Raw genomic sequence first — 12825 nt, forward strand, 5'->3', positions numbered from 1 at the left:
GTAGAGACGGGGTTTCACCGTGTTGACCAGGATGGTCTCGATCTCTTGACCTTGTGATCCACCCGCCTCGGCCTCCCAAAGTGCTGGGATTACAGGCTTGAGCCACCGCGCCCGGCTCTTTTCTCTTTCTTTCTTTTTCTTTCTTCTTTCTTTCTTTCTTTTCTTTCTTTCTTTTTATTTCTTTTCTTTCTTTCTTTTCTTTCTCTCTCTCTTTCTTTCTTTCTTTCTTTTCTTTCTTTTCTTCTTTTCTCTCTCTCTCTCTTTCTTTCTTTCTTTCCTTCTTTTCTCTCTCTCTCTCTTTCTTTCTTTCTTTCCTTCTTTTCTCTCTCTCTCTCTTTCTTTCTTTCTTTTCTTTTCTTTCTTTCTTTTGATGGAGTCTCACTCTGTCACCCAGGCTGGAGTGCAACGGTGCATTCTCTGCTTACTGCAACCTCCGTCTCCGGGGTTCAAGGGATTCTCCTGCCACAGCCTCTCGGGTAGCTGAGATTACAGGCATGCGCCACCACACCCATCTCTTTTTTTAGTAGAGACAGGGTTTCACCATGTTGGTCAGGCTGGTCTTGAACTCCTGACCTCAAGGCGTGATCCGCACGCCTCAGCCTCCTAAATTGCTGGGATTACAGGTGTGAGTTATCACGCCCGGCCTAGCGCTGATTTCTGAAAGCTGCAGGCATAACATATCTTGTAGGGGGAAATGTTTAGGGGGCAAGCATTGTGGTTTACTTTAGGAAAACATGCTTTGTTGTGACAGGGCTTAGAGCAAGTGGTTTACTGCGGACAGAAGACGGCCTGTGGCTTCGAGGTTTCTGACAAGAAATGAGCTCTGCCAAACCTCTGTTTGGCACAAACAGTAGAATTCTTGTCATGGCATAGCTTGGAATGCACAGGAATCTCCTTTGCTATGGAATAAAATTATTGCCCATGCTAGGATTAAATAAACCGGGGAGCAGAATACTGTTTACCTGACGGCACAGAGAGGAAGCTGCAGTCATCGTGAGCTTGAGGTCCACTTGTGCCTAATGTAATATCGTTTGGCATGGCACAAAAGCATGCTTCAGATGAAACTTTTGTGCAACAGTAGCACCCCTAGGACCTGATGTTAAAACTTCAGAGGACGCCTGTGGTTAGAGCCTCCAATTTGGAATCAGTTTTCTCCATTATGAGCCTTGTTTAGAGCTCCAGACTCTGACCATAAAGAAGCAGTGCCTGAAAAGGTATCTTTACCACCTCACCACCGAATGAAACAATGTTACAATCAATAACACACTTGAGTTGCTTTTACTCTATGTCTCTAAAAATTTTCATGTAGAATCATAAAATATGTTATCACATTGTATAACTCTTATTAGTTGTTTAGACTGTAACCACATAATAGTAAAGAAACATTTAAGGGAAAACTAACTGGGCTGTGGCAAGGATAATCGTGCTATTTTTCTGCAAAAGAGTCTGGCAAATAAAAAGGCAGGCTTTGTTTTACCCCTTAACAGATGAACCAGGAGCACAGAGAGTTTAAATCAGTTGTGTCTCCCCGTAGGTGTTCTGCAAGTGTGAGCACTGGTGTCAGAGCCTCTTCAGACCCCTTGCTCAGTGCTGTTTCCAGTAGGCCATCCCTGCCATTGCTTTCCATCTTGAATATGGCACATTGGACACAAGGCACTAGTCGAAGCTTTGGAAAGAGCTAATATACTGTCCAAACATGTGGAGTTTCGAGTCAAACAATGGACTTTAAATGATGGCTATGCCAACATTTGCCATGTAGTTTGGGGAAAATTACTTAACTTCTGAGCCTTAGTTTCCTCAGCTGTAAAATGGGACTCATTAAGGCCTCATCCTCAGGACTGCTGTGAAGATGCTAGCAGGAAGTAGATGCAGAGCGTCCTGCACAGTACCTGGCACATGGTACATATTCACCAAACGGAATGTTACTTCCCTCTCTGTACTCTGTTCCTAAATGTGAAATTCACTTGAAAAAAAAAAAGTCTGAAATACTCTTCTATGGAGGACATAAGAACGTTGTAACTTCAGGCCAGGCACAGTGGCTCATGCATGTAATCCAAGCACTTTGGGAGGCTGAGGTGGTTGGCTCACTTGAGGTCATGAGTTCGAGACCAGCCTGGCTAACATGACGAAAACCCGTCTCTACTAAAAACACAAAAATTAGCTGGACATGGTAATGCAGCCTGTAATCCCAGTTACTTGGGAGGCTGAGTGGGGAGGATTGCTTGAACCCAGGATGTGGAGGTTGCAGTGAGTCAAGATCACGCCACTGCACTCAAGTCTGGGCGACAGTGAGACTCCATTTCAACAAAACAAAACCAAAATGCTGTAACTTCAAAAAGATGAAACAGTTTCTTTCAGTATTGGAGAAAAATAGGACCTGTCAAATCTCAAATTCGATTACAGTAAAATCTTCATAAAAAAGATAATTTTCCAAGTCTTATGTCTTGTTTATTTGACAGGGAAAAATTAGAATACAGCAATAACATGCGAGAGATTTCAAGTGGTTTTGTTTTTGTTTTTGCAAAGAGCTGTGCTCCCTTCATGCTGAGAGCTTGATTCATTTGTGTATATAAATTTTCAGGAACGTCAAAATTATTAAGACTTAGGTGATGTGCTCCTGACACCATTTTTCCTCCTCACTAGTTTGAGGCTCTTCTTCAGCTCATTCTGAAAGATAGCAAGTTCCCTTGTCCCCCTGCTTCTGTAAAGCCAGAAATTCTAAAATCTAGGAGCTAAATATCTCCCAGATTTGTTGCCTTCTGGTGTGGAAAGCAAGTTGCCTTTCAGATGTCTGAAGAGTTGGAAGATCTTGGTGTACCTATCATGTTTAACCTGCAGTGACGGGTGATTGGCATAATAACAGCTGAGCGACAGCCGTTTGGCCAGGAGTTCAAACCTCAACACGATGAGCCATAGCAGGATCATGGTTTGATTTGCTGTGGCCATGAAGTCTGAATCACCGAATGCAGAGGCAGAGGCAAGGGTGACAGCTGGTAGCCATTCTCGTCAATAAAGTTGTGACGGTTGAGATGTACAAGTAACTAGGGGCTGCTAATTTCATAGACTTTGAGCCAAGTGCTTAGTGTCAAAACCAGCTATGGTCAATGATGCAAATGGTTGTGAAAAGTCCCTCATCAACAGCAGGGCTCTCCCCATCAGACTGTTTCTCCCTGATGGATTAGAAGCAGATTGGATCTTGCTTTCTAGGAATAGATCGAGTTTGAAGAAAAGGAGACCTTATTTTTTAAAATTCTAGTAACTTCTTAAAAGTCAAATTTATTAAGTGTAATTTACATGCAGTAAAATTCAGTTCGATAAAACTGGATCCCCTCCACAATCAAGAAAAAGAACATTTCCAAAAAGTTTCCTTATGCCCTTCCTGACGTCCACCCCCACTCACCTCAGCCCTGATGACCACTAATGGGTTTTCTGTCCTATAGTCTTGACTCTGTACATGGAGTCATACGATTTGAAACTTTTTAGTCTGGCTTTTTTCACTTAGTATAATGCTTCTGAGATTCATCTGAATGCTGTGTTTATCAGTAGTGCATTTATTTTCATTGCTGAGCAGAATTTCAGCGTATGGATATGCCACAATTTTATTCATTTACCAGCTGAAGGACATTTGGATTGTTTCCAGTTCTTGGTGATTATAATGCTACAAATATTTAGAGCATTTTCCTTTTAAGTAAAATATATAAGAAAGTAAATAACTTTGCTTCACCGGAAACCAGAACTGTAGGAGCCAGAATGATCCTAGAGGTGGGAGTCATTTTCTTCTTGATGAGCTGACAGATAGAGTTATTTTATACTTTGCAAAGCAATTTATAGTCTGTTCAAAGTACTTTCGCTCACCTTGCTTCCCATAATTATTATAGTAACCCTGAGAAGTAGGCTAGGAATCTTGCTTCATTTTACAGATGGAAGCTAGGAAATCTCCTATAATCCAGACTTCCTAATCCTTATTTGCTGTCCTTCCTTCCAAACATTCTCTCAACATCCTGTCTGTGCAGAACATTCTGCTAGGTTCTTTTGGGGTACCCACATAATTTTTTTTCCCATCAAAAAGGAACAGTCTTATATGGAATCAAACTGACCCCCCCACTGGCCCAGGTTTGAGAGGAGTACAAAACTGGGCCACTTAACACAGCCACAAGAAGCAAACAGTCTTTGAAGCCACCGGAAGCAGGCAGGACGTAAATTTTAAGAAAGAAATCCAACCTGAAGCTGGTGAGAGTCAGACGAGAGCGGATTGACGGTCCCTAGATGATCAGAGGGAAGGGGAATTCCCCAGACAATGCTGTTCCAGGACAAGCAGGAAACTGATTTCCAGGATAATGGAAAACTTCCCTCCTTGGCTTCCAAGTTGGGGAAAACAGTTACCAGGCAAGATTTTCTTTGAACTCAGTCAAAGTTTAACTGGGATAATGACTGGAATTAAGTACTGGATAATCAAAGTGGAAAATGCTTTCAGAGACCTGAAATTACTAGACTTGTTTCGTGTGGTAGAGATGGAGGCCAGGATTTTTTATAAGGCTGTAGGGAAAAAAAAGTGTCAATGAGATTCTATTCTTTAAGAATCCAACTTTCTTGGTGCTGCTTTTGGTGGCATTTGCCTGTCAGACCTCCCACAAGTTGGCCTCTTTATCCTTTATATTCTGATAAAATGGCTGATGACCAGCTGTCAGTCCAAGCCAGAAACCACACTGGTTCCTTGTGAAGTCTGCCAGCAGCAGTTAGGAGGGGAAGCCTGGGCTTTTGTGCCTCATCTGCATGCGCCTTCTCTGCCAGATACAGTAGGTGCCCTTTGCCAGGCCCATTATGAGGGCAGGAACGTCTACCCAGCCCAGATCACCAACCAGGAAATCTACCAGGACAGTGTCTCTGCTGAAACAGTGCTTGATCTGTCTTCTGGGTGGGTCACTAAATGCCAGGCCAGGCCAGGCCAGAGCCTTTTTCCACAGTGGCAAATCTGTGGCACCATTAGAGGCCCAAGCACATGAAAGAATGTACAAAGATCTGATTTTTTACTTCCATTTATAAAGGGGAACAAAAGGAAACAGGGATTATGATTTTTAAATGTTTAAATAAATGACCTGCACCCTGTAATATTTAGGAGTTCAGACCTTGGAACAAAATTTCGTGCTTGGGTTTGAATCCTGGCTCTGCCCCTCTACAGCTGTGACTTCGGGCAAGTCATTTAACCTTCCCTCGTCTCAATTTCCTCAGGTATAAAATGGGAATAAAATAGTCGCTCTCTGTTAGGGTTACTATGAGGATTAAATGAGTTAATGTTTGTAAAGGGCTGAGAACAATGCATAGAACATAATAATCCATATGTATGATCATGTTTGTTAAATAAAAATAATGGAGCTTTTCTTACCTCTTCTTCCCACCCAGGTTTTTCCTGTACCTCCCAGCCAAATCAAGCTGAAAGTACATAACTTTCAGCTTGAGTTTTTCCTTCTCTTTCTTCTGATTTCAAACCTTAACATCTGCCATGCCACTCCCCAGCCCCAACATTAGATTCCTAGGGCTGCCATAGCAAATTACTACAAACTCTGGAGCTTAAAACAACAGAAACTTCTTCTGTCACAGTTCTGGAGGCTGGAAGTCCATCAAGGTGTCAGCAACACTGGTATCTACTGGAGGTTCTGAGAGGGTCTGTTCCGAGTCTCTCTCCTGTCTTCTCTTGGTTCCTGGCAATCCTTGGCCTTCCTTGATTTGTAGACCATCCCTCCACTCTCAGTGTCTATTGTCATATGCATTCTCCCTGAGTCTCTCTGTATTTTCATATGGCCTGTTTATAAGGACCCAGTCATTGGCTTCAGGACCCACCTTAATCCAGTATGACCTCATTTTTAATTAACTACATCTGCAAAATCCCTGTTTCCAACTAAGGCTACATTCTGAGGTTCTGAATGGACATGAATTTGGGGATATCATTAGTCAAACCGACACACTCCCTTACAAGTTTCAGGTGCTTTCATCTTTTTTTTTTTTTTTTTTTTTGAGATGGAGTCTAGCTCTGTCACTGGGCTAGAGTGCAGTTACATGATCTCAGCTCACCCCAACCTCCACCTCCCGGGTTCAAGCGCTTCTCCTGCCTCAGCTTCCCAAGTAACTGGGACTAGCCCAGCTAATTTTTGTATTTTCAGTAGAGGTGGGGTTTCACCATGTTGGCCAGGCTGGTCTCAATCTCTTGACCTCATGATCCACTCGCCTCGGCCTCCCGAAGTGCTGGGATTACAGGCATGAGCCACCGCGCCCAGCCTGTTTCATATTGTTAATGTCTTTTTCTTACTTTCTGTATTAGAATGCAGGCTTCTTGAACGAAGGGCTTATGTCTTTTTAAATATACTTTGAGGCAGCTGGAAATGTTTACTTGGCCACTTGAAAGAAATAGAGAGACAAGGTTGACACCAAGCTGGGTATGGAAAAGTGATGCCCGAGATGGAGGAAGCAACCAGAAGGAGGGAGAAAGGCAGGATTTAAGAAAATCCCATGTGAGCAAAAATAAAGGAGAAAGGTCAGAGATACCAAATATTCTAATATGGCACATCTGGAAGCACTGCTGCCAGAAATAGAAATAGCCAAAGCCAGAAGGAAGGTACAGGAAGTGAGAACAACGTCTAGGTAAGAGGCCAGGGAAAAATGAGATGGGGACAGAGTTAGGGTTGACTGCCAGAAAAGCATCTCCTCCATGAGGAGATGGAATCCTGCTGCCGGTGTAGTTTCTATCTAAAGTCAAGAGATCCAGATAACTGAGGTGAAAGACATTGGAACGTCTTCATCCCCTCGTGACCTTGAGGTCATGGAGAATGGAAGAAGAGACGTGACAGCTGGGGAAATCCCTGGTGGAGACATGATGTTGGAGAATCTAACAGGAAGTAAGCTGACTAGACAATGAGAAGCTGCAATGTGATAGTCCTCAAGCGAATATAGTGTGTAGTCTGTCTTCTCCCTGACGGCATAATAAAGGTCTGTGATCAGGGCTGCAGGACAGCAGGAAGGGAAGGGTACTCCCAAGAGACAGAGATGTGGAGGAGAAAAAGGAGCAGCTTCCAGGGAAGGAGCTCACCCTTCTTTTTATATCGCTGGTAGTGGCAACTGAAAGAACAGGAAAGCTCTGCAGTGATCCAACAAAAAGTCCTGGCCGGGTGCACTCATGACTTCTATTTGTCACTGAGTTTCCCTATTTGACTAATATCATCAGTGAGACAGTTTCCCCAAATTACCCAGTGTCACCAGCTAGTAGAGAATCTAGCCAGAACAGTTAATTCTCCTGTTTCTTACTATTGTGCCCTTTTTCAACTACACTGTATTAATATGGATTACACTGTATTAAATCTTAAAAATAAGCACCAAGTCCATAGGTGAGATGAATCGCCTTGGTGCCTTGAACCATAAGAAAAGTGTGGATTTTCCTAGCCAACTTGAATCACCCAATTTGGTAATTCATCTAGGTGTGGGAGCATAACCTTGAGAAAGTCCTTTTGTTTCATTCCACAGGGGACACTTCAAACCAAAGCAGTGGGCCGCATTCCCCCATCGCAGCGGGCACCAGGGGAAGTGCCGAGGTTCAAGACTGCAATGAGCCTGGTGACCATAAAGGTGAAGTCATTTGAGGTTTGGAATGGGTGTTCTAAATTCAGGGGCATTCCAGAGAAGGTTCCAAAGCTGGAAGTGAGCACCTGTTATATATAGACCTTCTGTCCACCATTCTTTTTCCTTTTTTTCTTTTTTCTTTTTTTTTTTCGAGATGGAGTCTCATTCTGTCACCCAGACTAGAGTGCAGTGGCATAATCTCTGCTCACTGCAACCTCTGCCTCCCGGGTTCAAGTGACTCTCCTGCCTCACCCTCCCAAGTTGCTGGGATTACAGGTGCATGCCACCACACCCAGCTAATTTTTGTACTTTTAGTAGGGATGGGGTTTCACCATTCTGGCTAGGATGGTCTCGATCTCTTGACCTTGTGATCCACCCCCCTTGGCCTCCCAAAGTGCTGGGATTACAGGTGTGAACCACCGGGCCCGACCTCCATTTTTCTATAGGTGACAGCAATTAAATTTAAGGCCAACCTTGTAGAGGACTCTGAAAGGTGATTTTACGGAGGGGAAAAGAAGAGACAGGGATTAGTTCAGTTCCTCTGCAGCTGCCCCTCTACCTCCTTCCATGCTCCCTGGGACACTGGTCTACTTGCAGCAATCCTTACCAGTGGCTTCTTATAACCCATCCTCTTGGGGCATACTCTGACATGTTTGTATGAGATTTACCTTAAGACTGAGGAAGGTTTAGTGTGTTGGGAAGATCTTTCTATGATCCAGAACCTGGTATGTAAATCTCAGACTGATCGAGAACATTCATGGAAGGAAGAGGTACTGTGGAGAAGAAGTCAAAATGTGGGTTTCTGGTCTCAGTCCTCCACCAATTAATATCCCTAAGCTCCAGTCATGGTCACATGAGAGAACTGGACTACATCAGTGGTTTTCAAACATTTTTAAAATATCGCAGTCTCACCCTTTGAATTTTGAAGGTCCCTGGACTTCCGCTTGAGAGAATATGATTTTTGAAGCATGGTCTTTAATGACAACACCTGCATTTGATGGAAAGTGAGGATTTTGTGGTAGAATTTACAGTTACAGTTTATCTGCTAGGCCCAGTGCCACTGCCCAGTGTGTAGGCAGAGAGGCTCTGGGTACTTACTTCAGACTCCTTTGGAATCTCTCAGCCTGTTTCCAGCAAATACAGAGCTGGAACTTTACCTGGGGGCAAGGAGGTTAGGGAGTAGGAGAAAAAGAGAAGTAGCAGGGTCCAGGAGAGCGTCAGTCAGTGTTTCATGAACTAGAGGAGACTTGGGGATGGAGACAATGAGAGCGTTTTCATTTTCAAAAGAAGGGTATCTGGTTGTTACTGACCTAGGGTGCAGACCACTGTTTCCCCCTAGAAGACACAAATAGGAGATCCTCCAGTATAGGAAGTCACAAATAGGAGGTCTTCCAAAGATGTGTTATGTTTGGCCAGGCACACTGCTTTTTTTAAAAAAAATTCAACCTGAATGTCTTTAAGTGGGGTATGAATTCTCTGGTTCATCACAAATCTCCTGATTCCCCAGCTTCTTTGCCTGATACTTCACACATTTATATTTCTGACTAAGTGGTCCCAAAGGCATTTTCAACACCTGCTAATGGTGTTCTGTTTTTTGGGTTTTTTTTTTTTTTTTCCTGGCAGTCAAATGCTTTTCCATCTTACTTCAAAACAGTCTGGTAAAGACTTGACTAATATGTCCCCTTGAAACATACGAATGGCTCATAGAACTCAGATTTTGGAAGGATTTAGTTCCTCCGGAACTCTATTCCAAGTGCTCCTTTAATTCATGAAACCAGAAACACTTAGGGACCCTCCCTGATGAAAGGTGACCCATCTCTAGAAAAGCTTCAATTGTCATAACTGCACGTTCCCCAAGTATGGCATTTTAGGAATATTTCTGCTATTCAAGTTCATAACTTTATTTTTCAAGCCATGCCACTGGTCTAAGTCCTTTAACTCAACCTATTCATACACTTAAAAGGAGTCATCTTATTTCTCTTTCATATCTCCGTTTCTCCAATCTCCTTGTTCAGCAAGTCATTTGCCAGAGAGAAGGCAGGTGATTCCAACTGCCACCAGATCATACTGAAAAGTATGTGACAATTTTGGATGCTTCTTTGAACTCAATGTTTGATCATCTTATTTATCTCTTTAGTTTGGCCCAAATCCTTCTCCCTGCTCTTCAGCAAAGCTAGGGGATAGAGGAGCAGATTCCCTCTAAGCTTTATTCAGAATATTCTGTAAGTTTCTGGTTGTATACTTCAAATAACTCTTAAAAATCAATATTTTGATGACTGAAGTGTAAATTAATAAGAAACATGGAATAAGTTTTCACTTCAATTACATGGACAGAAATTCTATGGAAACTCCAGCAAAGGAGCTGTGAGCATTTGCTGAACAAGGTAAAGATGTTGCTTCCTGTCATTCTGGTCTTGGACACGGCACCTTCATAAGGAGAGTCCCAAACCAAAAGAGATTTTATGGGTTTTTTTCCATATCTCTTTGAGCTTTTTTCTTCTTTGGATTGCTGTTGCTCCTTATTATTTTTTTAGACTGAGGGTCTCAAAATAGGTACAGACAAAAGCTTGCAATCTGAGCTTTCCACAGGAGCAATATCATTTGGACTTTGATCAGTGGTAGCTCTTGGTGCTGCCGAGCTGGGCCAGAGAACAAGATTAAAAATTATTTGTGGTGATTTTTCCTTCTTAACAGGGAAACAAAAAGATGTTTGTATCCCTGAAGTGGGTTCCCTTTTTTCTTTTTATGTCAGTTATTGCTTTTATGTTGCTTATCACAGTATTACAAGCGAGTGTGGGCCGAATAGTGGTTTAGAATCTCCAAGACGGGAAAACCTGCCTGGCGCTCTAACTGAAGGATTTTATCAACCACGAAAAGGCAATGGGGGGAGGGGAGGGAATTAGCTAATGAAATTCTAACAGACTGTGGCTGTTTTTCTTGATTTCTATTTTTTTCTTCTTTCAATATTGTTGTTACACTGTTTGGCCATAATATTTTGTGTGTGTGTGTGTGTGTGTGTGTGTGTGTGTGTGTGTGTGTGTGTGTAAAAATGAAAATTTATTAATGTCTCACTTAAATTTTTATCCTTTTGGTGTTTATAGCAATATTAATAATAACAACAACAACAGATGTTTTTATCCACCACCTTAGCTCAAAGAATTGCATTTATTCTACACAAGAAATATTTATGCTAAGGAACCAAACTAACAATTTAAAATCAGCACATGTTCTTTCCAGAACAGACAACACAAAAACAAGTGATTTCTATATTTTGTATTTATTTTTCTACACTCCATTTCTATCATGTATTCTGTCATTATAACATCAACCAGGTATTCATCTTCCATAATAAGTCACAATTCCTAAATTTATAGATTATCTTTGTTGGCTATATTTCAGTTTGGATGGTTCTAGGCTATCTAAAATAAGGGTGGCAAATAAGTGTGCAGTCTCCTTCCAACCCTAATTGATTGGTAGTGACTACTTGGGACAGTGGTTCTCAGCCTTGGCAACATATTAAAATTGTCTAGGGAGCTTTTAATAATTGATGGCAGCTCCCATCCCAGATCAATATCAGAATCTCTAGGGGCTGCTCCTAGGCATGTTTAAAATCTTTCTGGGTGTTTTAAATGTACAGCCAGGATTAAGACTTACTGATCTGGAAGCAGTGTCTCTCAAAATTTAACATGGGTCAAGGTCATCTGGAGAGCTTGGTAAAAACGCAGATTGCCAGACCCTAACTGTAGAGTCTCTGATTCACAAAGTCTGAAGTTGGGCCCAAGAACGTTCATTTCTAATAAGTTTCCGGGTGATGTTGATGCTCCTTGTTGGGAGTCCACGCTGCCAACTTTGACAACCACTGATGTGAAGTGTTAAGAAGGAACTTGAGGTTGAATTAAAGTTCAATGGAAAAGAAGGCCATGATTGAGTAGCCTTGGTCACTGGAAGAAAGAATTGTATTCGTTACCCTCATTCTTGAGAAGCTCATCAATAAACTGTCCTCAATCAAAATGTGGAAATGGATTACTCCTGGGATGATTCCCTGTGTACAGTTAATCCTACTCACATCATCACATTTTTTTCTTGACTTACTATCCACATCAGCAGGCAGCCTAGCCAGGACGGGAAGCTGGTCTGCTGACTCTGGCTAGCACAGTGTTGTTCCAGCTATTGTTTACTGCTTCTACTGGGAGCCACATCACTTGGAGCCTCTAATCTGTTATATCTATTGCCAGAAAGAGGTAGCTTGTTTTCCTATAAGCATGAAGACAGTTTGCTGGCTGGGACCAAGCACGGAACGAGAACTGGAATCCTAGAACAGCTAAATTTTAACGACATATTCTAGAAAAAGGCTATAGAAAGTCAGGGAATGGTATGAGGGAAGGGAGAGATGGGCACCAAAACCTAACCCTGCCTACTTCTGAACATATTCTTAGCCCTCCTTTCTTTTCTCTCAGTTCCCCAGGGCTCTGCAGATCATAGATGCTATCCACAAACAGAATTCAACAGTGGCCATGCACAGACGTCAAGCAAGTCTCCTGCTGTCACAGAGAAAAATGGGTGAGTCTTATCTGTAAGAGTTCCCTGTTGTAAACTCAGGTGCTCCATTCCAGTGGCTAATGAAATGATAGAGGATAATGAAACAGACATATTTTTACCATTATGATATTTTAGTGAGCTGCAGAGTGTGGAACCAAAAAGTGTTTCCATCACATTCTCCCATGTCATGGGCAAAGTCTTTATTCTGCAGATCAACCTGAACACAACCCTACTTTTTGGGTTCTCTTCATGATTAAAGCTATACTTAGCCTTATTAGGTTAAACATCCTCCCCAGGCCAGGCATGGTGGCTCACGCCTGTATTCCCAGCACTTTGGGAGGCTGAGGCTGGTGGATCGCCTAAGGTCAGGAGTTTGAGACCAGCCTGACCAATAAGCAGAAACCCGTCTCTACTAAAAAATACAAAATTAGCTGGGCATGGTGGCACATGCCTGTAATCCCAGCTACTCAGGAGGCTGAGGCAGAAGAATCACTTGACCCTGGGAGGCAGAGGTTGCAGTGAGCTGAGATTGCGCCATTGCACTCCAGCCTGGGCAACAAGAGCAACATTCCATCTCAAAAAAAAATAAATAAATAGATGTGTTTATAAATTTATAGTTCCCAAAGTTCCCAATAGTTCTAATGTTCATTAGAAGAAATAAATTTTAAGGTTTGTGTT

At 42.4% G+C, this 12825-nt stretch overlaps 1 protein-coding gene across 1 annotated transcript in view; it reads left to right on the forward strand.

Annotated features, from left to right (window-relative positions):
• Positions 1 to 12825, forward strand: part of MYO3B (myosin IIIB) — a 491163-nt gene that overhangs the window by 353877 nt on the left and 124461 nt on the right. Inside the window, exons 29-30 of the mRNA XM_037741885.1 lie at positions 7513 to 7614; positions 12066 to 12168. Coding sequence (XP_037597813.1) covers positions 7513 to 7614; positions 12066 to 12168 — 205 coding nt within the window. The remainder of the gene's footprint in view (positions 1 to 7512; positions 7615 to 12065; positions 12169 to 12825) is intronic.

The sequence above is a fragment of the Cebus imitator genome, unplaced genomic scaffold, assembly GCF_001604975.1.
Source record: "Cebus imitator isolate Cc_AM_T3 unplaced genomic scaffold, Cebus_imitator-1.0 Scaffold110, whole genome shotgun sequence".
Lineage (NCBI taxonomy): Eukaryota > Metazoa > Chordata > Mammalia > Primates > Cebidae > Cebus > Cebus imitator.